General features: G+C 39.8%; 1 protein-coding gene across 1 annotated transcript; it reads right to left on the bottom strand.

Moving 5' to 3' along the window:
- Window positions 1-1,248: 1,248 nt before the first annotated feature.
- On the bottom strand, window positions 1,249-2,130 carry LOC113913673 (non-histone chromosomal protein HMG-14-like). The gene has a single exon (XM_035727367.1). It carries the CDS (start codon window positions 2,043-2,045, stop codon window positions 1,740-1,742), a length of 306 nt encoding a protein of 101 aa, XP_035583260.1. The 5' UTR covers window positions 2,046-2,130; the 3' UTR covers window positions 1,249-1,739.
- Between the last annotated feature and the right edge of the window lie 23,301 nt (window positions 2,131-25,431).

Here is a 25,431-nt window from a genome sequence, read left to right as displayed (position 1 = left end):
GGCTATCTTAGCTCAGGCTACTGTAACAATACCATAGACCTGGGGCTTAAGTGAAAGACATTTATTCCTTACAGTCTGGGAGGTTAGGAAGTCCAAGATCAAGGTACCAGCAGATTCTGTTCCAGGTGAGAATCCTCTTCCTGGCTTACAGATGGCTTCCTTCTTGCTGTATCCTCACATGGTAAGGGGGGGAGAGGGGGGGGGAGAGAGAGGGAGAGAAAGAGTTCTCTGGTATTTCCTTATAAAGGCTCTAATCTCATCATGAAGACCCATCTTCATGACCTCATCTAGACCTAATTCTTACCCAAAGGCCCCATCTTCACATACCATCACATTTGGGGCTAAGGATTCAACATATGAATTTGGGGTGGGGAGATACAAACATTCAGTCCATAATCATGGGTTTACCACATCTTGTGTTGAGTCTTTGAGACTCTGGACCCAATCTAAAAGCCTGTATCAGGCTGGTGGAAGAGTCAGGGGCACAGGAAAGAAATGCAATCCCACAAAATTTCTGCTTCTCTTTAATTCTCAGAGCTGATTGCCTTGCTCTAGCATTCAAAACTAGAAAGTGTTTCCATCCATGGCCATGCCTGACTCTGAGGCCATGTTAGAACATCAAGGAAGAGTGTCCAACAGGAAGAAGCAAACTCACGGAATATGTCAAAGGGTAGAATTTGAAGTTATAACTTAAGATAACTTGGCAAATATCAGGCATAGAGTTTTCTAAATATTTAATGCTATTAGTATTTTGAAAGATGGTTTGTACATTTCCAAGAAAACTAAAACTTTCTTGAATAGTTATAATTACATTATTTTTAAATAACATATAACAAATATTGAATCTTTCGTTCTATTATCCAGTATTACTTATTGAGTTTTAGAAATAGATTCCCATTGAGCTATTAAAAATTGGACCTCTTCAACTAACTTTAGTAGTTTTTTTTCCTTAATTGAGTTTTTATTGGTTGTTTTGAGGGTCAGTACAAACATTTCAATTTGTACACAATTCTTAACGTAGGTACTGAAAATCTAAAAAAAAACCATGTAGTTGTGATTCTTTTCTAAAAGTTATTCCAGTGACCTTCCAGCTTAAAATTTGGAGGCAAATTTTCCTTAACAGTATATCAAGTACCAAGATCTTCAAATGCTGATACACTGTTACATTGTTAAGTCCCATTACTTCGCGATTTAATATCATACACTACATACTCAAATTCTCAATCTTGCACAGTACATTACCAGAGTTACTAGGAAAACTGTACTACCACGACCAAGATGTTACAGAGTGCCCAAGAATTCTGACCGGGAGAGCCAAGATCTAGGAGTGGTTTTCTTTCGGAAACAATTCTACCAAAAATAACATGGGAATAGAAGTAATTTAAAATATTCAAGACATAGTAAATGCACGACCGACTCCAAATTACCATTTAGTATTATAGGATATAAAAACTACCCCATCTATGGAATGTTGAGCTGACACCCAAGACAATCAAAGCCTCCCACATTCAATATCCCACTATTTCCTGGTTGTACCAAAAAATAAACAACCAGCAAATGATTTCTTAAAAAAAAGCATTTACACTTAAAAAAAATGGGATGAGGCGGGATTCCCTCCTTCTTAAAAATGTTTCTAGAGCTACTAAAAAACTTGCATTTACAAAATAGTTGATAAAAATATCCCTCTGGATTGTACAAGAAGGACGACAGGGACCACTGATAAGACATGGTTTATGGTATTAATCAGACTTGGCTTCTTTCTCTCCTGCTTCATCGGAGGCTGGACTCTCCTCATTTTTAGTTTCTCCGTTTTCTGCAGGTAAATCTTCTTTCGTTTCTTGGTTGGCCACTTCAGCCTGGTTTCCCTTTGCTCCCCCTTTCCCCTTTGTTTGCACTTTTTCGTCTGAAGATTTATCCTTTCCTGCCGCCTTTTTTGGCTTCGTTTCCACTTTTGCAAGAGCAGGGTTAGCTGACAACCTCGCCGACATCTTCTTGGGCTCCTCCTTCGCCGCCCCCTTGGCGGAGCTGACCTTCCTCTTGGGCATAGTGGCGGCGGGGCGGGCGCGTGCCGGGTGCCTGCGGGCCGCCGCGCGCCGAGAGCCTTCGCGAAGCTGGGCTGCCTGGCCGCTACCGCTCCTCCCGCCGCCGGAGCTGCTGCGACCCGCCGCAGGGGCGGTGGGAGAACCGGATGGAACCGGATTGGGAGCCCGCCCCCTCCTCCCGCCGCGTCCCACGGCTGCGGGCTCCCCCCGCCCCCGCCCATTGGCTGTGGGGCCCACCGCGCCGCGGCCCGCGCCGGGAATAGGTGAGGCGGGCAGTCCCTCGACCTAACTTTAGTGGTTTTTTAAACAGTGTTATCTGTGCTATATGTTTACTCAGTTTTAAATCATTTTTGAGGAACTAGTAATACACCAGAAACATGGAGATTTACATAAGTTGAAGGACATGATATTATAAAAGGTGACTGTATAATTTATTATCCAAACCAGAATGATTTTTGAGAGTGATAAGGGGCATATTAATAATGATATCGAGACAACAAGCACATACTGAGATTATCCTTGTCAATAGGAGCAGGGGTCACCCTTATTCTTTGTGTCAAATTACTTTGTCTATATTTATGAAATGACCGAGTTGGTTTAAATCAGGAGTCTGTAAACTATATCCCCAAGGCCCAATTCAGCCTGATGTATAGCTTTGTAAATAAAGTTTTATTGGAACATTGCCACAGCCGTTTGTTTACATGTTTTCTGTGACTTTTGCTCTACACTGGCCGTGCTGAGTCAGTATAGCAGAGGCTGCATGGGCCACAAAGCCTACAATATTTATTATCTGGCCCTTCACAGACAAAACCCCGGGCTAGATCATATCTAAGAGCTAATGTAGATCTAACATTTTGTGATCCTTTATCATTCTTGTTGCTTTAACTAACATATTTTTTGTTGAATAAAGAAAATGCTGTGCTCGGGAAATTTCATTTCACGTTTGCTAGATTAAGTCGGTGCAAAGCAGCTGTTAGACATTAACCCTGGAAGTGAACCTGGTGAGGGTTTGCTGATCTGTTTCTGGGAAGGTGTGGTAGAGGTGTATCAGATGACACCTGAGTAGCCGGAGGAAGAAGAAGGGGAGTGGGTAGGTTGTGGGAGGCTCTCAGGATCCTGGAAGAAGATGATTCATCAAACATCTGGAGTGGGAAGGACACCATAATCCCAAGAGCCCTGACATATTTTAAGCTTACCAGTATGTCTGGCAGTCATTCATTAATCCTAGCTTCATAAGAACATCTAAATAAAAAATCCTACATCGTGCTCATTGATTTGAATAAAAAATTTTTTTGTCCTAAAACTTTGTGTTTGAATTGCAATCTTTTGAATGCATTTGAATAATTGAATTCTGCCTTGAAGAACTTGAACAGTGCTTTAGAGGTAGATCAGTGTATGTGTGTGAGGGGAGTGGATCATGTAGATCCTTGTATAGACTTTGGCTTTTTCTACCAGTGAGATGAAAGCCACTGCAGGGGTTTGAGATATCTGACTTATGTTTTTAAATGCTGAATACAGAGAGCCATTATGTGGAGATCAGAGTAAATGGAGTTGAACTGAATGAATATATAATGAATACATATTTATTCCAGTTTAGTCAGACTTCTGTATTTCAGGATATACGTATTTTAGGATGGAGTAATGAACACACACACACACAAGTCATCAGCATAAATGATATTCACAAGCATGAGACCAGAGGTTGTGAAGGGAATAAGTACAGATAGAAGTCAGAGACCTAAGCCCTTGGTATAGCATGCTTAGGAGTTGGAGAGATGAGGCAGAATCTAGAAAAAAGAGTAATGAAGAGTGGCAGGCCAAAGAGGAGTAAAATCAAGTGTTATGGATGCCAAGCGAATGATTACCAGTAGGAGGAAGTAATCTGCAGCAAATGCTACTGATTGGTCAAGTAACATGAGCACTGGAAATTGACCATTGGATCCGATCACCTAGAAGTCGCTGGTGACACTGAAGAGCAGTTTCAGTGGTTTGGTATGGTTGAAAGACTGATTGGTGTGCATTTAAGAGAGAATTGAAGAATAATGTAAGTCACTGGGTGAGGCAACTCTTTCTTGCTTCTCCAGCCAGAGACCGCCAAGAATATACTGTGAGCAAGCTGGGTTTGTTGCTCATTACAGTGAGGAGACCACACACCATGGAGAATGGTGGGCATTTCAGCAAGATGTTTGGTAATTTGGGGGAAGGTGTAAGTAACTGGATCTTTGCTCTGGATTGGAACTGTCTGGAAGCAGAGATAATCCTATGACTGGCTATCTTAATAAAGCTTATCAACAGAGCTGGGCGACTTGAGTGAGGTCAATGTTGTCATTAGGAAAGAAGTAGCCATCACTTATATTAGGAGAGGGTGGTGGTTTTGTAGTTTGCACAGTGACCTTGTTTTTGTCTGTCCTTAGATAAAATTATGAAGTGTTTTTGTTTTTTTTACTACTTTATCATGGTCACAGAATGACCTTCTCTGATGTCAATGTTCTGTGAAGTTGTTGCTGTTCAAAGGAAAAACACCAAGGTCTAGCTGTGAGTGCTGTGTTATTAGTAGACCATTAATGAGGAAGGACTCAGAGGGAAGAAGTAGTTTGCACAAGGTTTGAGTTTTGTAACTGAACATTATTATTTGAGATCCATCTCTTGTTCATGAAACAAAAAAGTTAACATTTTTTTTCTGTCTCACTTTTTCCACCTCTGAGGCTCCAAGTTTTGGGGGCTTAGCAGTTACCTAGCACAGGTAACTGCAAGTTTCATACACTGGCCATAAGATGGTAAGATGTGAAATCTTAGTAAAAGTCTGTTGTAACGCAACAGTCTCATTAGGTTTATTTGGCTATAGAAACAAATAGGTTATCCATTTCAAACTGATTAATAAGACACTTGGAAATATTTCCTTGAATATGTCAAAGCCCAGAGTCTTTGTGTGGTCTCTTTATGATTGTGTTTCTTATTTGGGAGAGATGAACTACTTTTCTGTATAATTGGGAAATAAAGGCCATTAGGCCATGGGTTAGTACCTACTAGCAGTACTTAATTCTATTGAAAATTGAATAGTTACTTAAAAAATCCTTCTTATTAAATTAACTGGTAACATTATTACATTAACAATTATTTTGGATAATAAGATTTGTATTTTCTTAGTATATTTTTGTTTTGTACACTTGGTGAGAGAATTCAAAAAGTATTTTCAAAAAATGAAAATTAGTATAAATTTGCATAAATTAGTCCCATGGGAAGTTTAATTTTATCTCCCACAGTTTAAGTGATTTTTTTTTTCTGCGGTTATTCAGTTGGATGAACCAAGAGTAGTTACCATAACAACTGTGGTTATTACCACTGAGATAAGTGGTCCTGTATTCCACCAACACATTTATCAACATGTTCATAGTACAGACATTAAAAATTCACAGCATAGAAAGAAAGTATCTCTCATAACACCAGCCACCAGGATCCCTCTCTAGATACACTCATGATTATCAACTTCTTTCATATCAAGAGGTAATCAATGCTTATACAAGCATGTAAAACGTATTCTTTTTACCTTACATGAATGGTTTGCATTTTCTTTTTCACTTAACAATATATCTTGAGGATTGTTCCATTACAAAAATATATAAATAAACCAATTTCTTTCTTTTGAGCTGTTAAAGGAGTATGTTTTATAGCTATGCAGATGTTGTTTCAATAACCCATGTTGTTGAATGTTTAAGTTATTTTCAACCTTTTACTATCATAAATAATTGGTCATTGAACGACCTTATATATGCCTTGTGTATTTGAGGGACAAATTTCCAGGGAGGCAAAATTTCTGGGTCCAAAGTCATCGACATTTTAAATTTCAGTAGCAATTACCAAATTTCTATGTACGGAGATTGTACCAATTTCCAGGGTACTAAAGTTGTACCCTGACATCTTACTAAACTTTATTTTTGTTATTATTTAAAAATTATTCTCAAGTATTTTTCAGTTTTACAACCAAATTATCTACAATAATGACAATTTTATTTATGCTTTTCCAGTTTTATATATCTTATTTGTTTTCTTTTTAATTGCTTTAGCTAGTATCTACTAGCACTGTTAAATAATAATGGTAGGAGTAGACATTGCAGTCTTGCTGCTGGTGTAATAGAAATGTATCTACTATTCTCCACTAAACCTTTTGTGACGTGTGTGTATACACAGTCATTTATTCATCTTAAGTAAAATTACACTTATACTTACCTTAAGACTTAAAAAATATTAAAAATGGATATTAATTTTTTACAAAATGTTTTCATAGCCAGCATCTATTTGGGTGATTCCTAATGTTAAACCAACCCTGTATTACTAGCATAAACCCTGCTTAATCGAATGCAATATTGTTTTATAGTATGCATGGATTCTTTTGGTTAAATATATTTTATTAGTATTTTTTCATAAATATATTTTTAAAGATTTTATTTATTTATCTGAGAGAGAGAGAACACTCGAGAGAGCACAAGCAACAGGGAGGGGCAGAGGGAGAGAGGAAGCAGACTCTCCACTGGGCAGGGAGCCCTACATGGGGCTTGATGCTGGGCTCGATCCCAGGACCCTGGGATCATGACCTGGGCGGAAGGCAGACGCTTAACTGACTGAGCCACCCACATGCCCCATTCATAAACATTTTAAGTGAGGTTGATCTCTAGATTTCTTTTCCAGCATTGTCTCTTATGAATTTGGGTATCAAGGTTTAAATAAAATACTTTCCTTAAAATAATTGGGAAAGTCCCCTTTACAGTATATGCAGGAACAGTTTAAACTCAGTTAAACAGTTAAAATTATCTATATGGTTTGCAGAATTCTCTTGTGAACACATCTGGACCTGATGCTTTTTGATGGGGAGGAATCCTTTGACAATTTCCTTTATTCTTCTATGAAAAATAGTGAGTTTATATTTTTGCTATATTCTGAGATCGGTTGTAATAAATTATGTTTTCCCAGAAAATTATCCTTTTCAGGTTGTAGAGTTTAGTTTTCTTGTTTTGTAATTGACTTTGGTTTTAATGTATTATCATGTGTACTTAAAATGAGTGGGAATTCTCTTTTCAATACATAAAAATATTTCTTTCCAGTATATAATATATATTGAAAAGATAATTCTTTTCATTTAATATATGCATGTATGATCAACAGGATTATGCTAAGTTTTATATGCTTTTGATGTACATATCTGATAAAGATAAAATTAATGGAACTGAATAATTCCCACTGTGTTTTTCCTGTTTTTCATGCTCTCTTCCTGTTTTGTTAATGTTAAAGCTATGTTACCTAGCAAATAGGGACTCCAAATAGTCATCAGGTCTTTGTTGTGGACTCCATCTTTTGTCAGTTTAAATAACATTTAAATTTGGCTCTTATGTGTCATTTTTGGGGACTTTCTGTTCTGCTCCTTCTGTGTTCTTCATCTCCCACCAATGTGATAATCTCTTAGTTACTACAGCTGTGTGAGAACTCTTTACATCTAGTAGGACAGTCTGTCCCCATTCTATCCCACTGGGCCAGTCATTCTTCAACATTGTCTTATCTCTTATTTGGTTCTTTGCTCTTTAATGTAACTTTTAGAAGCAAATTGTCATGTTTCAAGATGCGTGTGTTGGAATTTTTATTAGAATTGCATTGTACCCATGAATCATTTGGGGCAAAATTGCTATCTTTACAATATTAAGTATTCTTGTCTATGGATAAGAACATCTTTTCATTTGTTAAGTCTTCTTTAATTTCCTTCAATAAAGCTTTGGAATTTTCTTTCTTTCTTTTTTTTTTTTTAAGCTTTGGTATTTTCTATGAGTGGATCTAGAACATCTTTTGTTAGATTTATTACTAGGTATTTTATAATATTGTTGCTATAATAAATAGCATCTTTTCAAATCATACTTTCTAATGGTTTGTTGCTGATTAATGTGTAGAAATGCAATTGAGCTTTATATACTGGCCTTACATCTTTCTGCTTTGCTAAAGTCTCTAAATATTTCTAATCAGTCATGCTACCTGCACATAATTACATTTTTATTCCCTCTTTCAATCCTTATGTCTTAAAATTTTTTTTCTTGGCTTTTTGGCTGACTAGAACTTCTACTACCAGGTGACTAGGAGTGATGTTAGTGCACATCTCTGTTCCTGATTTTAAGAGAATACTGATAATACTTTCTGGTTCAAGATGATTATTCTAATGTATTTTTATAGATGTGCTTTATCAGGTTAAGAAGTTCCCTTCTATTTTGAGTTAATTAGCAGTTTTAATTATGAATCATTGTTAAATTCTTTAAAAACTTTTTTAAGATTTCATTTATTTATTTGAGAGAGAGAGAGCGGAGTGAGAGAGAGAGAGAGAACACGAGCGGGGGAACAGCAGGAGAAACAGAGGAACAACAGAGGGAGAGGGGGAAGCAGACTCCCCGCTGAGCAGGGAGTTGGACAAGGGGCTCAATCCTGGGACTCTAGGATCATAACTTCAGCCAAAGGCAAACGCTTAACTGACTGAGCCACCCAGGCACCCATACTCTTCTATTTTTTTCTGAATTGTGTCTTCCTTTTGTCCATTTTACTGAGCTTTTTGTATTTTATTATCAATCTCTAAAAATTCTTTATATATTCTAGAGACATGTTCTTTGATACTCACACACATACAAATATATATACACAGTGGAGTCTCATTATTCATGGATTCCATAATTTGCTAAAATGAATTTGCACCTTCAAAATCAAACTCAGGGCACTTCTGTGGTCTCTTACAAATGTGAGGAGAGTTGTGAAAATTTTGAGTCACCAAATGTGCATGTTTCCAGATGAGGTCAAAGCGATGCTCTGCTTTCTTGCTTCAGCTCATTCTATAAATAAGGGTCCTTTTTAAAGCCTACTGAGTGCCAAGTTTTACATTTTTGTTATCTCATCTGCCGATGATTTTGTTGTTTTAAATGGCCCCTAAGTGAAGGCTGAAGTGCTGTCTGGTGTTCCAAAGTGCAGGAATGCTGTGATGTACTTTATGGAGAAAATACATGTGTTAGAGAAGCCTCATTCAGGCAGGAGTTAGAGTGAATCAATAATAGATATTATATCGAGTGATGTATTTAAAGGGAAATACACACGAAACAAGGTTACGTATTAGTCAGGTGATGAAAATATTGTGACCAAAGGCCTGTAGGAACCTAACCCTGTATTTCCTCTAGGCCCAATATTTTAGCATTTGCTAATTTCATGACTTTATAGAATTTAACTATTGCAAATCATGAGAATTGACTATATGTATCATCTATCTATATACCTACCTATCTATCATCTAAATTTTCTCCCAGTCTGCAAACTGATGTTTCATTTTGTAACTGGTGTCTTTTGAGGACCAAAGTTTTAAAATTATGTGAAGTAGCATTGATCATTTTTAAAAAAGATATTACTTTTTGAAATTGACCTAAGAAATAAAATCTTTGTGTATTTTAAGTTTTCAAAGATATTCTGTTATATTTCTATCTAAGACCTTTATTTACCTTTTACACTTGTGTGTACAACCTATGTTAAGTTCATTTTTGTGTGTGCTGTGAGAAACGGGTTGTGACTTGTATCCACACGGCTCTCTTGGTTCTTCAGTGTCATTTGTTGAAAATACTTTTGTTTCTCCACTGAATTTCATCGGTGCCTTTGTTGAAAAGTAGTTGACCATCTCTGTGTGGGTTTATTTCTGAAGGCAATTCTGCTCTGTTCATCGGTCTGTTTATAATAGAGCATTATCATAATTACTCTGGCCTTAGAGTAAGTCTTGACATCAGTTTGTGTGAACCCTCCAACTTTGTTCTTCATTTGCAAGATGGTTGTGAGTATTCTGTATCCCTCTAATTTCCACATAGGTTTCGGTATCTGCTTGTCAGTTTTTACAAAAATGTTTATTGGTGCTTGGATTTGAGTTGCACTGAATCTAGAGATCGGCTTGAGAAGAACTTGCATTTTTAGATTATTGATTTTTCCAACCTATGGACATGGTATAACTCTCCCTTTTTTCTCCATTATTAAGGGTGTAAAATTTATCCCTGCAATGTTTTGCAGTATTTAGTGCAAAGATCTTGCACATCTTTTGTTAAATTTATTGCAAATACCTCTACCAATCAAGGAAAAGGTAAAATGTAAAAAATAACCAATGTCAGAATGAAAAAGGGGGCCTCATTATAGATTCTCTATTCATTAAATAGTTAAGAAAATCTGAGCAAATTAATGTTAGTAAATTATTAGAAACATAAGTCACTAAAATAGATACAAAAGGAAACTGAAAATATAAATACTGGGATTTTTAATAAAACAATTCTGTCTGTAATTAAAAAGTCTCAGAAGTGAAACTCTACACTCAGGGCATTCCTAGTGAATTCTATCAATTATTAAAGGAATACATAATGTCAATCTTAAAAATTCTTTGAGAAAATAGAAAAAAAGAGCTCTTCCCAATATATTATTTTAGGCCAGCATAACTCAGATACTAAAAATGGACAACACTACAATAAAAAATTGAAATATCAATATCACTAATGAGGAAAGATGTAAAAAATTAATCAAAATAGAATCCAACAATCTGTAAAAAATAAAAATAAATCAAAATCAAATTGGATTTATTTTTTTAAAAAACAAGGTTAATTTCATACTTAAAAATAATGTCACTATATTAAAAGAATAAAGAGAAAAATCATATATCAGTAGAGGCAGAAAAAACATTAACTAAAATTTAACATTCACTCATGATAAAATCCCTCAGCAAACTAGGAAAAGAAGGGAGTTTCCTTAATTCATATCTACCAAAAAAGAATTTTTAAGAATTACAAGTAGCACACATAATAGTGACATGTTAGAATCTTTCTCTCTGAGACCAGGATGAACACAAGTATTTATTCTGACTACCTTAAAAACACTGTAGGGTGCCTGGGTGGCTCAGTCGGTTAAGTGTCTGCCTTCGGCTCGGTCCCACATCGGGCTCTCTGATCAGCAGGGAGTCTCCTTCTCCCTCTCACTCTCCCTCTCTCTCAAATAAATAAATACAATCTTAAAAAAAATAAAATAAAAACATTGTATCAGAGGTTCTAATCAGTGCAGTAAAGCAAATAACTAACAAACTTAATTTTTTAAAAAGATTTTATTTATTTATTTCAGAGAGGGGAGAGCAGAGAGGGAGAATGAAAGGGAGAAGCAGACTCCCTGCCAAGCAGGGAGCCCAACTTGGGGCTCGATCCCAGGACTCTGAGATCATGACCCGAACTGAATGAAGGCAGATGCTTAACCGACTGAGCCACCCAGGCACCCCACTAACTAACTTAATTAATGAAATAAAAGTATAATGACCAAAAGGAAGAAATAACTATTATTTATTCACAGATTATACAATTATGTCCATGAAAGTTAAAAAGAATCTAGAGATAAATCACTGGAATTAATAGATAAATTTAATAAGTTTCTGGATATAAGTTCAGTATTAATTGCAATTCTGCATAATGGCAATAAATGGTAAGAAAATAAATATTAAAAAGATTCAATTTGCAGTAATATAAAATATCAAATGCTTCAGAGTCAAACTAGTAAAATATGTATAGCATCTTTATGTAGAACTTCATTATTGAGAAAAAGGAAAGAATACCTAATTTTTAAAGTATTTCACTTATGTGTAAGACTCACTCAATACTTAAGGGGCGCCTGGGTGGCTCAGTCGTTAAGCATCTGCCTTAGGCTGAAGTCATGATCCCAGGGTCCTGGGATCGAGCCTCGCATTAGGCTCCCTGCTTTGTGGGGAGCCTGTTTCTCCCTCTGCTGCTCCCCCTGCTTGTGCTCTCTCTGTCAAATAAATAAATAAAATCCTAAAAAAAAAAAATACTTAAAGATGTCAATTATCTCCAAACTGATCTGTGAGTCAAAGCAATTCCAATCACAGTAACAATGGTGTGTGAGAAGATATGTGTGTGTGTGTGTGTTGTAACTTGATAAGCTGGTTCTCAACTTTATACAGAAATGTACAGGGCCAAGAATAGTCTCATAGCTGAAGGAGAACAAAATAGAAGGGCTTACCCTACTAGAAATCAAGAATTACTGAAAAACCACAGTAGTTAGGATTGTGTGGAATCGGATCGGAGAGACTAATAGATCAGTGGAACAGAACACAGAGCCCAGAGGTCACTCGTACATAACACGGACATTTGATTATGAGCAGGAAGGATGCACGGTGCCTGATAGGCTTCTTCACGTTCTAGAGACAGCATACACCACACCTGGGTAAACTGTTCCGACTCATACACAGAGGCCACAGGGGCTGCCAGCTCTGAGTGGAGCCAGAGTAGCAAAGGGCTTAGGAGCAGGTCCAGACCACAGGACACACAGCTCTGCCACTTGGGCCATATGACCTAGTCAACTTGACCTACTATAGTAAAGTTGTCAGAGGTGGAAAAAGATGCTACATGGCATTATGGCAATCCTCAGTGAGAGAATCAGCACACAGATGCCTTGAATGTTAGAGGATTGCATTACAGAAGAACCACAAACTTTTCTATAAACAGCTCCAAGCACGCTACTGGACCCCGGTTGAGACCAGAACTTGATCTTGGACAGCAATTGGCTGTGTTCCCAGAAGCTGAATAAGCAGGTAGCACAGACCCCATGTCATCAATCATGGCTACACCATCACCTCTTGCTCAGCTTACATCTGCTGCCCTATAAGGGGATCTCTTATGATAGAGAAAGGAAAAGCCTAAGCCTAGTTCATGGATGGATTGGGTCTAAATATCAGTGCTAGGTAAAACCAGATGGTGGGTGTATTGGCCTGCACCCAGGGGTGACATTGAAAGGCCTTGGTGAAAGAACATCCTCCCAAGGCAGTAGGGTCTCTGGTTCTCTGCTTTGCATGGACACAGAAGCTGGCTTCTATACACGTTATACAGGTTATAGCTAGAGGTTATGATATACATATGGACTCATGAGCAGTGGCAAATGTTCAGAAAAAAGATTGGAAGACGGCAACTTGTTTTGCTTTCTTTATACCAGTACACAATTTTAAATTTTTTCTTTAATTGTTTCATCAAGAGTTAACACAACTCAAAACTCTCTCCTACCTAAAATCATTTCCGTTGAAAAAAAGACTTCAAGTTGTATTGGTAGGAACAACCCCAGGATTACTGTCAAATTTGTTTTGAACCAGATTATTATAATTGTGACAAATAAATATTGGTAAACCAAACTAATTTACATTTACCACCTCATCGCATCAGATATCCATGGAGCTTTACGAATTTCCTGTGTTCAATAGCAAGTTATGCAGGTAATAAAAGTAGACTTTTTTTTTTTTATCCCCCAAAGTCCTCTGGCTCATCTGTGTGGAGGTAGAGGATATCTCCTTTATCTCTGCAACAAGGTAAATAGTCTAATCAAATGCCCTTGGGCAATCACAGACTACATGTCCTCAGAAGGCTTTGTAAGCAATGTGTGAGAAAATGTACTTAAAAACAGGAGCATTAGATTTTGGCTTATTATATAGCTTTAGGAAGCTTGTCTTTAAAATAATTATATGTTCTTTAAAACATTTACTGTTTCACATTTTTATAATAAACTACTAACTGTACTTGGATCTTTTGATTCATAAATATTAGTGTCTGATATTTAATGCTTGTCTCAAGAACTTTTCTTGGTCTAGACCTGCACTGTCCAACATGGAACCCACTAGCAACACATGACTATGGAGCACCAGAAATGTAACTCACCGGATGAAATAGCAAGTAGACTTCAATGACAAAGTAGAACAAACACATAAAATATTTTGTCAATAATATTTATTTCAATTACATGTGAAATGACACTATCTTTTTAATTTATTTATTTGAGAGAGAGAGAGAGATAGCAAGAGAAAGCACAAGCAGGTGATAGGGGAGAGAGGGAGAAGCAAGCTCCCCACTGAGCAGGGAGCCTGATGCGGGACTCAATCTCAGGACCCTGGGACCATGACCCCAGCTGAAGGCAGACGCTTAACTGACTGAGCCACCCAGGCGCCCCGACACAATTTTTGGTATATTGGGTTAACTTAATCAGTTATATTTACTATAATTACCATGAATTTAGTGTAATACGCAAAATATTTGCACATGTGGTCTTTAAGTTGTAATACTGTTGTGTATTTCATCACATTTCCTACCGTTATTAAGTATTTAAGTCTAATATTTATACTGGTTATTGTTTGTGTCTTTACCCTCTGATCTACATGCTGGCCCCACCGCTGGGTTAAGCGAGATGGCGAGGACTGCGAAGGGAGTAACAACAGTGAGGGCAAAAAGCAAAGCATGTAGCCCTAACTCAACTGTAGTGATCGTACAGAAACCTCAATACCGCTCAGGCACCCATTCCAGAGAGCTAGGACTCTACCTTTCCCTTCCCCATTCTCTAGCCAGCATTCCTGCAATTCTGCCTCTTAAATAACTCTCAAATCTGTTTCTTCATCCTCACCTAAATTGCTACATCTTGGCAAAAACCCCTTGTTATCTTTCCTGGAATTACTGCAGTGTCTGTGGCTTGGGTCCCAAATTCCAATCCTCCTTGTCCTACTACTTATTTTTCAAATGTGGACCAACTGGTTTTTTTTCCTAAAATGCAAATCTGTTCAACTCCTTTATTAAAAAGTCCTGCAAAAATAAATAAATAAATAAATAAAACGTCCTGCAAATATCCTGAGTGCCCACATGATAAAGTACACACTGCTTAAAAAACATTAAAGACTTTCCCTTCTGTCTTTCCCTTACCATCCCCTCCACTGTCAGCCATGTGGGACTGATCTCCATTCCCCTAACCTGCTGTGTCTGCCTACCCCTTTCAACCTGTGCTCACAGATGTATTTGCCAGGGATGCCATTCCTGATCTGACTACTTTCCACCTGGCCAACTCCTACCACTCTGAAGGTGCTATGGGATTCATATGAATCCTAACTCCCAAAGTGACTGTGTTTGGAGATAGGGCTTTTAGGAAGTGATGAGGTCATAATGGTGGGGCCTTGACCCCATAGGATTAATGTTCTTATGAGAAGAGACACCGGAGAGCTCTTTGTCTCCCCATTGTGTGAGGACACAGTGAGAAGGTGGCCATGGGAAAGCCCGGAACCAACTTTACTGGCACTCTGATATCATATTCCCAGCCTCCAGGAGTGGGAGAAATGAAATGTCTGTTGTTGAAGCCATTTGGTTATGCAGCCTGAGCTGACTGATACAGAAGCCTCTGCTCAAACCTCAGACCCTGGAGAGTGTGCTCCAGTATCCAAGGCTAGGTGCCTCTCCTCTGCTGACATGCCATCCCTGAACACATTCATCAGGGCCCCACATCTTCCTGTGGTTACCGTCATTCTGATTTTCTATACTGCTTTTGTGAACTCCTTGAAGGCAAGGGAGTCTTTTATTCATCTTTGTTTCAAAATCCCCACCATGTCATTTGTTTATTTTAATGTTGAGAGAGGTACAGAACAGAGATATTTTGTTGGTTGATCATTTAGGAGTATTTTGCAAAAAATCTTTCAAGGCAGCTAAAGAACATTTTGGGAAATACATTTCATGTAGAGCTCTCATAAGGAACTTCCAGCTTGAAGCCATCTGGACAGAGGGAGTAACAGGGATCCTGAGCCAGCCAGCTGACGTGACTGGGGAGGTTGTAGGGAGCCCTGCTTCTTGGGAAGGGTACCAGCCACCACGCTTGGTTAATGCTCATGACAGGTGGGGTTAGCCCACTGAGGCATCTGTGTGAAAGGGATTTGCTCCCTTGTTCTGTGACCTCAGATGCAAAAGATTAATGACAAGGGACTAAGAAAGAATCTTCAGTTACCAAAACACGGTAACCCAATCCCTTAGAGAAACACATGAGGTTGTGTATTTCAGATGGTCCCGTTTCTCTACACACATCCAATAAAACAAAACTTACTCAGTTTTCACACTTCCCCTTGCAAAAATAATGGGGCTGGGTGGTGTCACAGTTTTCTCATGCTTGACTAGGGCTGCATCATGTATTTCTCCCTTCAGATGAGGTTTGTGAACCGAGTCAGTTCTTTGCTATTTCATGAGAGCCTGGGCAGTGGAGATAAGAGATCGTGCGTGTTCTTGAAACTTTTGCTTCTAATTTTTCTCTCTGTCTTTATCACTTATCTTCCTTTTTCCATCTGTGGCTTACTTATTTGCTAGTTTTCCAGGCATGCAGTATTAAATGAGTTGTACAAATTAGACTTGGCAGATTTGGGGAGATTTCAGGAGTAGAGGAAGCCTATGAGGGTTTTGCTGCTAAGTTACTTGGTGACGGGCTAAAAAGGCATGGTTTGCCCATGAGGTCATACAGGCTTGTGCATAGACAGTCCTGGGTTAGAATTCTGACTACCGTTTATTTGCTATGTGATCTTTTACAAGCTACTTGACCTCTCTGAGCCTCAGAATCTGGAAACTGGAAACAATGGGGCTTATCTTGTAGTGTTGCAAAGATGAGAGACAATAGGCATACAGCGTTTGGTGAACGTGAGCACTCAGCAGATGTGAACTCTTATTAGTGATGCCACTTGTTGGTTCATGCCCTTGGAAGGCATTTACCTCTAGTCACAAGGAAGAATTAAAGGTGACTCAGGCATATGGGCAATCTGGGACAGAGAAGGACCCTAAGGAACTACTATTTTCCTCTAAAGGAGTGTCTAAATCATTCATGATAGATAGTTTTGATTTCCTTTTTTAATATCTCTGGGAATGGAGACTCTTAATACTTCACAGGGAATTTTCTTCTAGTGTTTCATCATCGTAATGGTTAAGAAGCTCCTCCTCATATGCAGCAGAAATCAGCAAGCTCATTTCCTTGGATTCAGACCTCAGGGGAATAGGAGAACAGCTGTTGGGTTTCTCAATCCAGAAAATCTTCGCCATATTGCATCATCACTCCTTTCCTGTTTCCCCCTGAGTCTGAATAGCCAAGGGCCTCGACTGGTTCCTTGTAGTCACTGGTCCCCATTGCTTTCTCATCTTTGATCCTTTTATATGAGTAGGGTTTACTTTCTTCACATCTGGTTAAACATTTGTCTCTGTGTTCTTGGCAGAGTTGAATGATTACAGATTGTAAGGGAAGAATATCTTCTCAAGGCTGCAGGAAAAGACAACTTATTTTGATGGTATACTAACAAATCCCCGAGCTTATTAGAAAAGAGTTTCCTGTCATAATCAGGGGCTTTACGAAGGATTCTAGTATCTTCTGTGATGAATCATGATAAAACAGCGTGGTGGCTAAGAACATGTGTTCTGGAATCGTACAGACTTAGGTTGGAGCCCCTGTTCCTCTTCTTGCTATGTATGTGACCTTGTACAAATTATATAACCTCCCCAAGGCTCCGTTTTCTCCTCTCTAGAAAGGGACAACTAACCTCCTAGGTTCCTGAGGTGACCACCTGCTGTCATTATCAATTTATCACCCCTCTCGGATCCAGGCTCACCTTCTGTGGATGCTCTGCATCTGAATGGACAGCATTCCTTTAAATATCTCTCCTTCACAGTGAGCTGGCTGGTGAACTTTCTCAGGGCCACGCCCTGCAGGGACACTGAAGGAGGAAGGACACTCCGCACAGTGGGTCCCAGCATGAGGGTGAAGAATCTAGTGGAGCTCTGCCCCCAGCCTCTTGCCCAGACCCTCCGTCCAGCTGGCGGATCCCATGACTCTCAACACGCTGACCAGAGTCCTGAGGCCTCCTGCCCATGCTGGCCCCCAGCTCCCTCTGCAGGCCAGGTGTGGCTGGCCAGCCTACACCCACAATTTCCCTCTGAGCTAGTGCTCTCTCTGCTGATCACCAGCACCCCGCGTGTGCCCCCAGAGGGCTGTTTTTTGCTTGCCTGGTGACAGCAGCCCAGCTCTAGCTGGGACAAACCAGCAAAGCGCCTGCTACCTGAGGGGCTGAGCTACTTCTGCAATGAATTCTGAACCCCAGCCTTGGGGCGAGGGCCCTTTTAAGTCTGTCCTCTCTTGGGTTGTCTCCTTAATCCCTGTGTATAATACAGAGTGTCTTTGGGTTTTATAATCATTCTTTTATCAGAATTTAATTATTCTTTAAGTTAAACTTCTCCTGTTTAACTCACAATGTGGTTCCTCTCTGCTAATTGGACCCAGACTGATGGCGCACGAAACTGTCCCTTTCAGATCTCTAATGGGACATACGGTCCCATTGCTATGCTCTGATACACCACGGTGTCCTCGCCAATGCCACACTCCTCACCGCCAATGACCGAGTGAGGCACAGACAGGGAGCCATGCTTGTTCTTGGTTGATGTGGGCTCCCTGGACAGGCAATCTTGGCTCAGGGACTCTCCATAGTCTTCCAACACAAAAGTGTGTTGTACTCTAAGACTTTTCCTACCCAACCTTCCTTCCCGCCCAATCTTTTCCAGCGTAGCCTGCATCATGACCTCCCCAGCTCCCTTCCCATTCCCCTCAAATCTGTCTCCCCTTAGATCTCTTACAGATCTAATCCCGTCTTGTTGTCTGCTCCGCAAAGGACCCAAACAAACACAGTTGCCATAGGGATGAAATGAAATCATAGAGGTAAAGCAAGTAGTAAGTGCTTGAAGATGCATGCTGGCTATGAGGATGCTGAGGATGACAACAGTTAGCCAGAGTGTCAGCCTCCTCCCTGTTGCTGCATCAATGCAGAGTAGCATCTTGGTTTTCTCTGCTGATGGGGCAATAATCATTGTTCTCATTACCATCGTTCAGGTCCACAGATGTGCTGTGTGGCGACCTCTTTGATTGGTGGTATTTCTAAAACTTTTCAGTCATCTTCTTTCTTTAGAACATTGTTTTTCTGGACAATAGACACAGTGCTAGCAAAAGCCCTGCTTAGTAATTTGGAATACTGTGTGAAGGTCTCCTTGCTTATAAACATTTTATTCTGATAAATTGAAGACGAATGCAGTAATGGGGTTAATACCTCAGCTGTACATGTTGCCGGCCACTCTCTTCATCTCAGAAGCTTTTGGTAAATCTTGTTCCTCTGACTGAAACCTCACAGAAGCAGTAGAAACCGATATTCAGGGTCTGATCATTTTAGGCTCCCGTGGTCCTAATCTGGTATCCTTAGATGCTTAGGGATTAGTTTTTCCCTTTTTTTTTTTTTTGACAGATAAGAAAAATAGTGTTGGCTGTCCACAGTGTTTTTGAAATTGACTAAAAAATCACTTGTTTTCCTGGTTGTAATTCAGAGGTAACAAGAATGGGATCTTTCTTCATCTCTGGAAACTGTATACTGATCTGCACATCCTTTATGCAGATGATGGAGAGTTTGTCCTACCTTGTGCAAGGCAAAGTAGCAGACAAGACATCTAAGACAGTTGGTCTTATCCTGTTTAATGTGACTTTGATAAATGACACTGGTTTATCATTCCCAAGACTTCCCCGCCTGTGGCTCTAAAATACCCTTCAAGGACCCAGGCCACTGAAGGATGTGCAATCGCTTTCCTTGCCCAATCCGACATGATTTGTTAGATTTCCAACTGCACAGTATTTGGCGTCCAGTGCTTTGGTGACCTGTGTGGGTGATGTATAGCATGCTATGGATAACCGGTGCCAATTTTTGACCAAGGTACTGATTGCAAGAGATTTTACTGTAAGCGAACAAGGAATAATTTCATAGGGTTTGATTCTCTAGGGAGCCCAATGGGATGCATTTGGGACTTTCCAAATTAATTCAGAGTCAGAGCCAAAGAATGTGGCTAAACATTTTGGCTCATTCAATCACAGCCTAAGTGGTGTGACTAGTAATATATGTTCTGTAACCCCGAATTGAAGAGCAACAATTTAAGCTCAGAAAGCTAACCTGCATGGGGTGTGCTATGGTACTTTATGGAAATTTATTCTTTCAGTTATATTCTTGTTGCAGCAAAAGAGATAATTTTGGTAATCAGAAATATTTCTAGACTTGTATGCTCAGCCACACACACCATTAACATAAATACTTCTTTTCACTCAGACCCTGGAAATAGTAGCTGTGATTAATATGCTCATCCATATGCTTTTTTCATACCCTTTAAAAGCAAAAGATGATTTTAAAGAATTAAACATGGATCGGAATTCAGTCTGTAATCACACTAACAAATGGCATTTTAAAGGATATAGCAGAAAACCATTGTGCTAAGCAGAAATGGCAGCTAAGAAAGTGATTTCTTATGACAAAGAGAAGCTTCTTGCCTCCTCATTTTCAGCGGAATAGAAAGAGGATCCTAAAACACGCAATATAATCAGGCTCTTTCTTGTCTTTAGCCAAGAGCCAAAACTATAGTTTTACATTGTCATGCTAGGTTCTGTCTGTTCCCTGCCTTGCTCTTCCTGCCCCTGCCCCTGCCTCACCCACAGTGATTCTCTTGTCTCTTGGCAGGGGCATGCTGGGGTTTGCAGGGACCCCCCTCTTCCACCTCCCCCCAGAACCTCCATGCCTTTATCTGGCCAGCACAGTTCTCCAGATGCTTCCAAGTCACTAAGAGGGCTGGGGCACCTTGGAAATTTAAATTGTCCTCACTCAGCTACTCCCGCAGAGAACTCAGTGGGTCAACGAGAGGCTCGGAAGTGCCTCTTGAAAGCCCACGAATGGACTCATGCCGACTCCTGTTCAGATGAGTGAGCCACATTTGAAAAACTGAATTAACAGAGCCAATCAGTAATATATTCCTGAATGTTTTCTTTTATCCTCTGATAAGCCTTGTGTGCCAGTTTGCTGTAGGGTGACTCATCTATACAATGCCCACTCCTGGGAAATTGTCTTTTATGAACTTGTCTTAGAAAGGTGCGAATTCAAGGAGAAAAATGAATAATAAACTACAGATAGGGCATGGGTTTAGAAGAGATATTATTTCTGTCATATTCTGACATGAGAGTGGCATCTGATTTAGGATGACAAAGAGCGGGAGAGGACAAGCCAGAACCTCACACGATCCAGCTTGACACATGCACGTTCCCCCTGCGTGTGCAAATGATAGTGTCGTCCCAAAGTCTGCCAAGAAGCCTGGACTGACCTCTGCTCTCAGCTCGTCGTCCCCTGTGGTCCTCACTTTATGACGGTCAGCAAATTTGTTATCTTGTCCAACCTCTGTTGTACCTGGCAGACTAGAAGCCTCATGAAGGCAGGGCTCTGATTTGCTTGTTGCTGGGTCCTCATGGCTAACGTACCTGTACCTCTAAGTGCTCAGTCCAAGCTGAATAGATGTTATTGATACTAGGAGGAGAGACCAGTGGGCAGTGGCCAGTGGAGAGGAAAATGGAAGGTCAGAGTAGAAGCAGGGCATGAGTCCTCAGCCAGGAACAGGAGGCAGAGGAGGGCAAGAGCAGGTCATCATGGTCTGGGAGGGAGCTACCCAAAGCATGGCCGGGAGGCCCCAGCCTGGGGATAACCGAGCCTGGAGACCAGGGCTTGGACCGGCACCCAGCTGATGGCAACAGGATGATCCAAGATAAGCCAAGTTCACAGGTAGGGTTTAAGGAGGCCTAGCTGAGAGAGGACAAAGGATGTGGAGCCGAGATCTGGGCTCAGCTTGATGCTCTGCCTATAATAGAAACATGTACCTGGATCGATGTTGGGATGCTAATTATCAACAGGTGGCAGGAGTGATGACCTTGTGATCTGATTCTTTGGGTCCCAGTCCTGGTTCTGTCACTTAATAGCTACAAGCAGGTCAGTTAACCATGCTTCGTCTCACATTGCTCCATGGAAAAATGGTTACAGTAAAGATCTTACCAAATGATATAATAGTTTATGCCTATTATCAAAACTATGTAAACATTAGTAAGGAAAATTACATTATAAGAATAGACTTTAAAGTATTCATCACAGGGGCACCTGGGTGGCTCAGTTGGTTGAGTGTCCGACTCAGTTTCAGCTCAGGTCATGATCTCAGGGTCATGGGATCGAGCCCCGTGATGGGCTCTGTGCTCAGTGGGGAGTCTGCTTGAGATTCTCTCTCTCCCTCCCTGTACTCCTCCCCCTGCTCTCTCTCTCTCTAATAAATAAATCTTTTAAATAAATAAATGAATAAATAAATAAATAAATAAATAAATAAATAAATAAATAATATTTACCAGGATCAACTCAATCATTCTCTTGCAGCCCCAAATGGGTCAGATATCAATTTTTGTTGCGTCCCCCTGGAAAAATTGCCTCGACTCTTCTGTACTTTCTCTCTCACCGTCAAGGGCAGGAATAAATCTTAGAAAGTAACCTTAAAGCCTGAAGGGTAGAGAAGCAAGACTGAGGGAGGGTGTCCAGCCCAAGACTGATGCATATCCCCAAGGACTGGTGGAGAGGAGCCAGGGCACCCTGGGCAAAAGAGCCACCCTGCCCATCCCCCAACCTCCCTGCTCCTCCCACCTCTGCCATTCTTTAGGAAAGGAGGGGTGTGTGTGTGTGTGTGTGTGTGTGTGTGTGTGTGTGTGTGTGTGAGAAGACACCAGACTCCCCCAGGGGTCAGGATTCATTGGCCTATTATTTATTCACTCACTTATTCCACAAATATTTGTGAACCCTTTCTACATGCCTGGACCTATGGTAAGCCCTGGGCAGAAAGTTGAAAACCATCAGTTGGGTCCCAGCTTCAACCAACAGGCAGACCCCAGACAGCACCTCACTCTCCAGTTCGTGGACTGCTACCTTCTCTTGAGGGACTCACGCTCATTTATGCTCTTATTTGTGGTTCTGTCATCCACTCAAGTTATTTCACACAAGACTTTCCCTCTCTTACATATTTATATACATACCCCCTACACTTTTCAGTTTGTGCCCAGTTGCCTGAGGAAAATCTCTCCTTTCCACAACCTTAACTAAAGCGAATAAACACACATATATGGGTAATGATCCCCCTATATCAAGAGGCAGGAAATCCATATAACATTAGGAACGAAACAGATCTTCATAATTTTTGTGCTAATCTGTTTCATTACTTCTGGTTAATTTCTTTCTATCTCGTGAAACTGCCTTTTAGGTCATTGTTAACTATTTCAAATACAAATTTACTTGTTTTGGTTCTGTACTATTTTTTTGTTTCATTTAAAATATGTGGTATTTTGGCAACTCTAGGGACTGTTCAAGAGTTTTAGGGTTTCCTCTGAGGCTCCAAGCAGCATCATTTACTACTTTCATTGAATAGAAAAATGTGTTTCAAATTTGAAATGCATGCCAGTAGCAAGCAGGAGTTTTAACTCATTAGAGAATAAATTGTGAAATTGATTTGAAAATGTACGGTTATAAATCTATAAAATACTGGTACTTCCATGCTGTTTTAAAACAGATCTCTCTTTTATATATTAATTCTTCCATTTTCACGTTCTTTGGGTCTCATCATCCTAACAGCTGGGGCAACAGTAGACTCTGGGCCTGCAGAAGACCCTGGAAAAGAACTTAAAAAAAAAAAATCTCAGAATGCCATCTGCCAAAGAATGTCCCTAATGCTCTCCAAACAAAACAGCTGATTGTGGGCTAGACTTTCTGAATTGATCCGAACCTGTATTCGACAAACCGAGAGTACACAGTTGTTTAGTTTTTTTTTATGTTCAGATAGATATTTAAGTATTCTATGAGTTTTTGTTCACTTGAAGCTGAAAGCATACGTTTTTAAGTTTCTGAGTCTCATAATGCACATCATGTATATTTTTTATGTAACGAGCAGTTTAAAGCAGGCAAGACATTGAAACCAGGAAAGCTTATCTTCTGAAATTTTTGTCATTCCCTCTTTCCAGATGGATCCCTAAGTATTTGCCAGGAACACTGCCTTATTCACAACTTAGAATAGAAATACATAGGGAACTATAACAATTGTTCACACTAAAACTATTTTCTGCAGTTACCAACGGAAATAACAGAAATGCTAGGGAAACACACATTCATCAAAATAGCAGATTTTTTTCTTTGTGAGCTGTAATTAGTTCCTGTGCCAATTTCCATTCTCTGAATTGTATACTAGTTGATAGGCGTTTTAATTTTTTTTTGTGAGAGAAAAATGAATGTATTAAACTCATAAGCATATCCTGACCAGATTACAAATTAGTTTCTCTGGAATACATCAGTAAATAACACAGTCTTTCTGAAAGAGGAGCACCATCTTCCTAGAAACATTGATTTGGAAACATTAATTTCCACAGTTCTCGTACCTTTGTGTTTCTTGGCATATGTTAGGCCTTGCAATGCCACTAGAGAAGAACAACCAGACCTCCTTTGAATACCATACACATGTACTGCTGTCATTTCAGGGTAAAATAAGAATTACTTCATTGCAGCAACCCCCTCTTACACCACTTCCCCTTTGTTCAATCCAGTAAACTGGAATTTATAATTAATATGGAAATTTGATTCCATTTTAAAATAAAAATCATCGAGCACTTCCTATGCGCTAGACACTATCTTCGGCGAGTAAGAAATAAACACAGTAAAATTCCTGCCTCAAGAGCCTGTGGAAGGTTCCTGTGATCAATGGGAGCCTTCTGCCCTGCCTGAAAAGGATAGTGGCGCCCACCGTCTTCAGCTCATGGATACTGTCCCAGACATTAGGCCCAGTGTTGCCAGATGATCTTTTTTTTTTTTTTTAAGAAACATCAACAATGTGGTTTTAAAGTATAGCTATTGATTTTTAAATACTGACAATGAATTTAAAAAGTTTAAAACCTTCTGCAGGACAACAATCCATATCTGCCTAAAAGATTGGGCCCACATCTACTTTAAAAAAATTATTTAACTTTAAAAAATAGTTAATACATGTGCACAGCTCAAAATCCAAGAGGAACAACGAGTTATATAGTGAAAAGGAGTCTCCCTCCCAACCCCTTCCCCGTCTTACTGCCCTCCCTGAGGCAGTTCCCATACCAGTGTCCCCCAGACCTACCAGCTCTCTTCTGTCCCCAGACATTTACAAGCTGATGCACACACAGTCTTTCCAGTGCACACCAATAGTGATACGGTATCCACACTCTTACACTTGGTTTTTCTCACTAACCATACTGTACATTACCACAATTGCTCCAAGCCAACTTACACAGAATTGCCTTCTGCCTAATTTTCCCTCACCTGGACGCATCGGATCATCTAACTGGTGCCTCGCTGACAGGTGACAGGCGTGTTGCCTATCCTTGCACCTGCAAACCATGCCTCAAGGACTCATCTCTTTTGCATATAATGTTATGTGTGCAAGTATATCTGCAACCTGAATTCTTAAATTCCTTCCAGCAGCGATTCTCAACCTGCCTATACATAGGAATCCCCCAGAGAGCTTAAAACTGCAGATGCCTGGGTCTCTCCACAAAGATTCAGGTTATTCTTTGGCCATCAGGAATTTTTAAAGGGCCAAGGTGATGCTAAAGTGCAATCTGTGTTGAGAATCACTGCCTTCCAGAC

Source organism: Zalophus californianus, chromosome 4, assembly GCF_009762305.2.
Source record: "Zalophus californianus isolate mZalCal1 chromosome 4, mZalCal1.pri.v2, whole genome shotgun sequence".
NCBI lineage: Eukaryota > Metazoa > Chordata > Mammalia > Carnivora > Otariidae > Zalophus > Zalophus californianus.
Note: the sequence above shows the minus strand (reverse complement) of the source record. Positions and strands in the feature narration are given on the sequence as shown.

Excerpts from the sequence above, each read along its gene's own strand:
- LOC113913673 (XM_035727367.1), bottom strand. The coding sequence starts at position 2,045 with ATGCCCAAGAGGAAGGTCAGCTCCGCCAAGGGGGCGGCGAAGGAGGAG.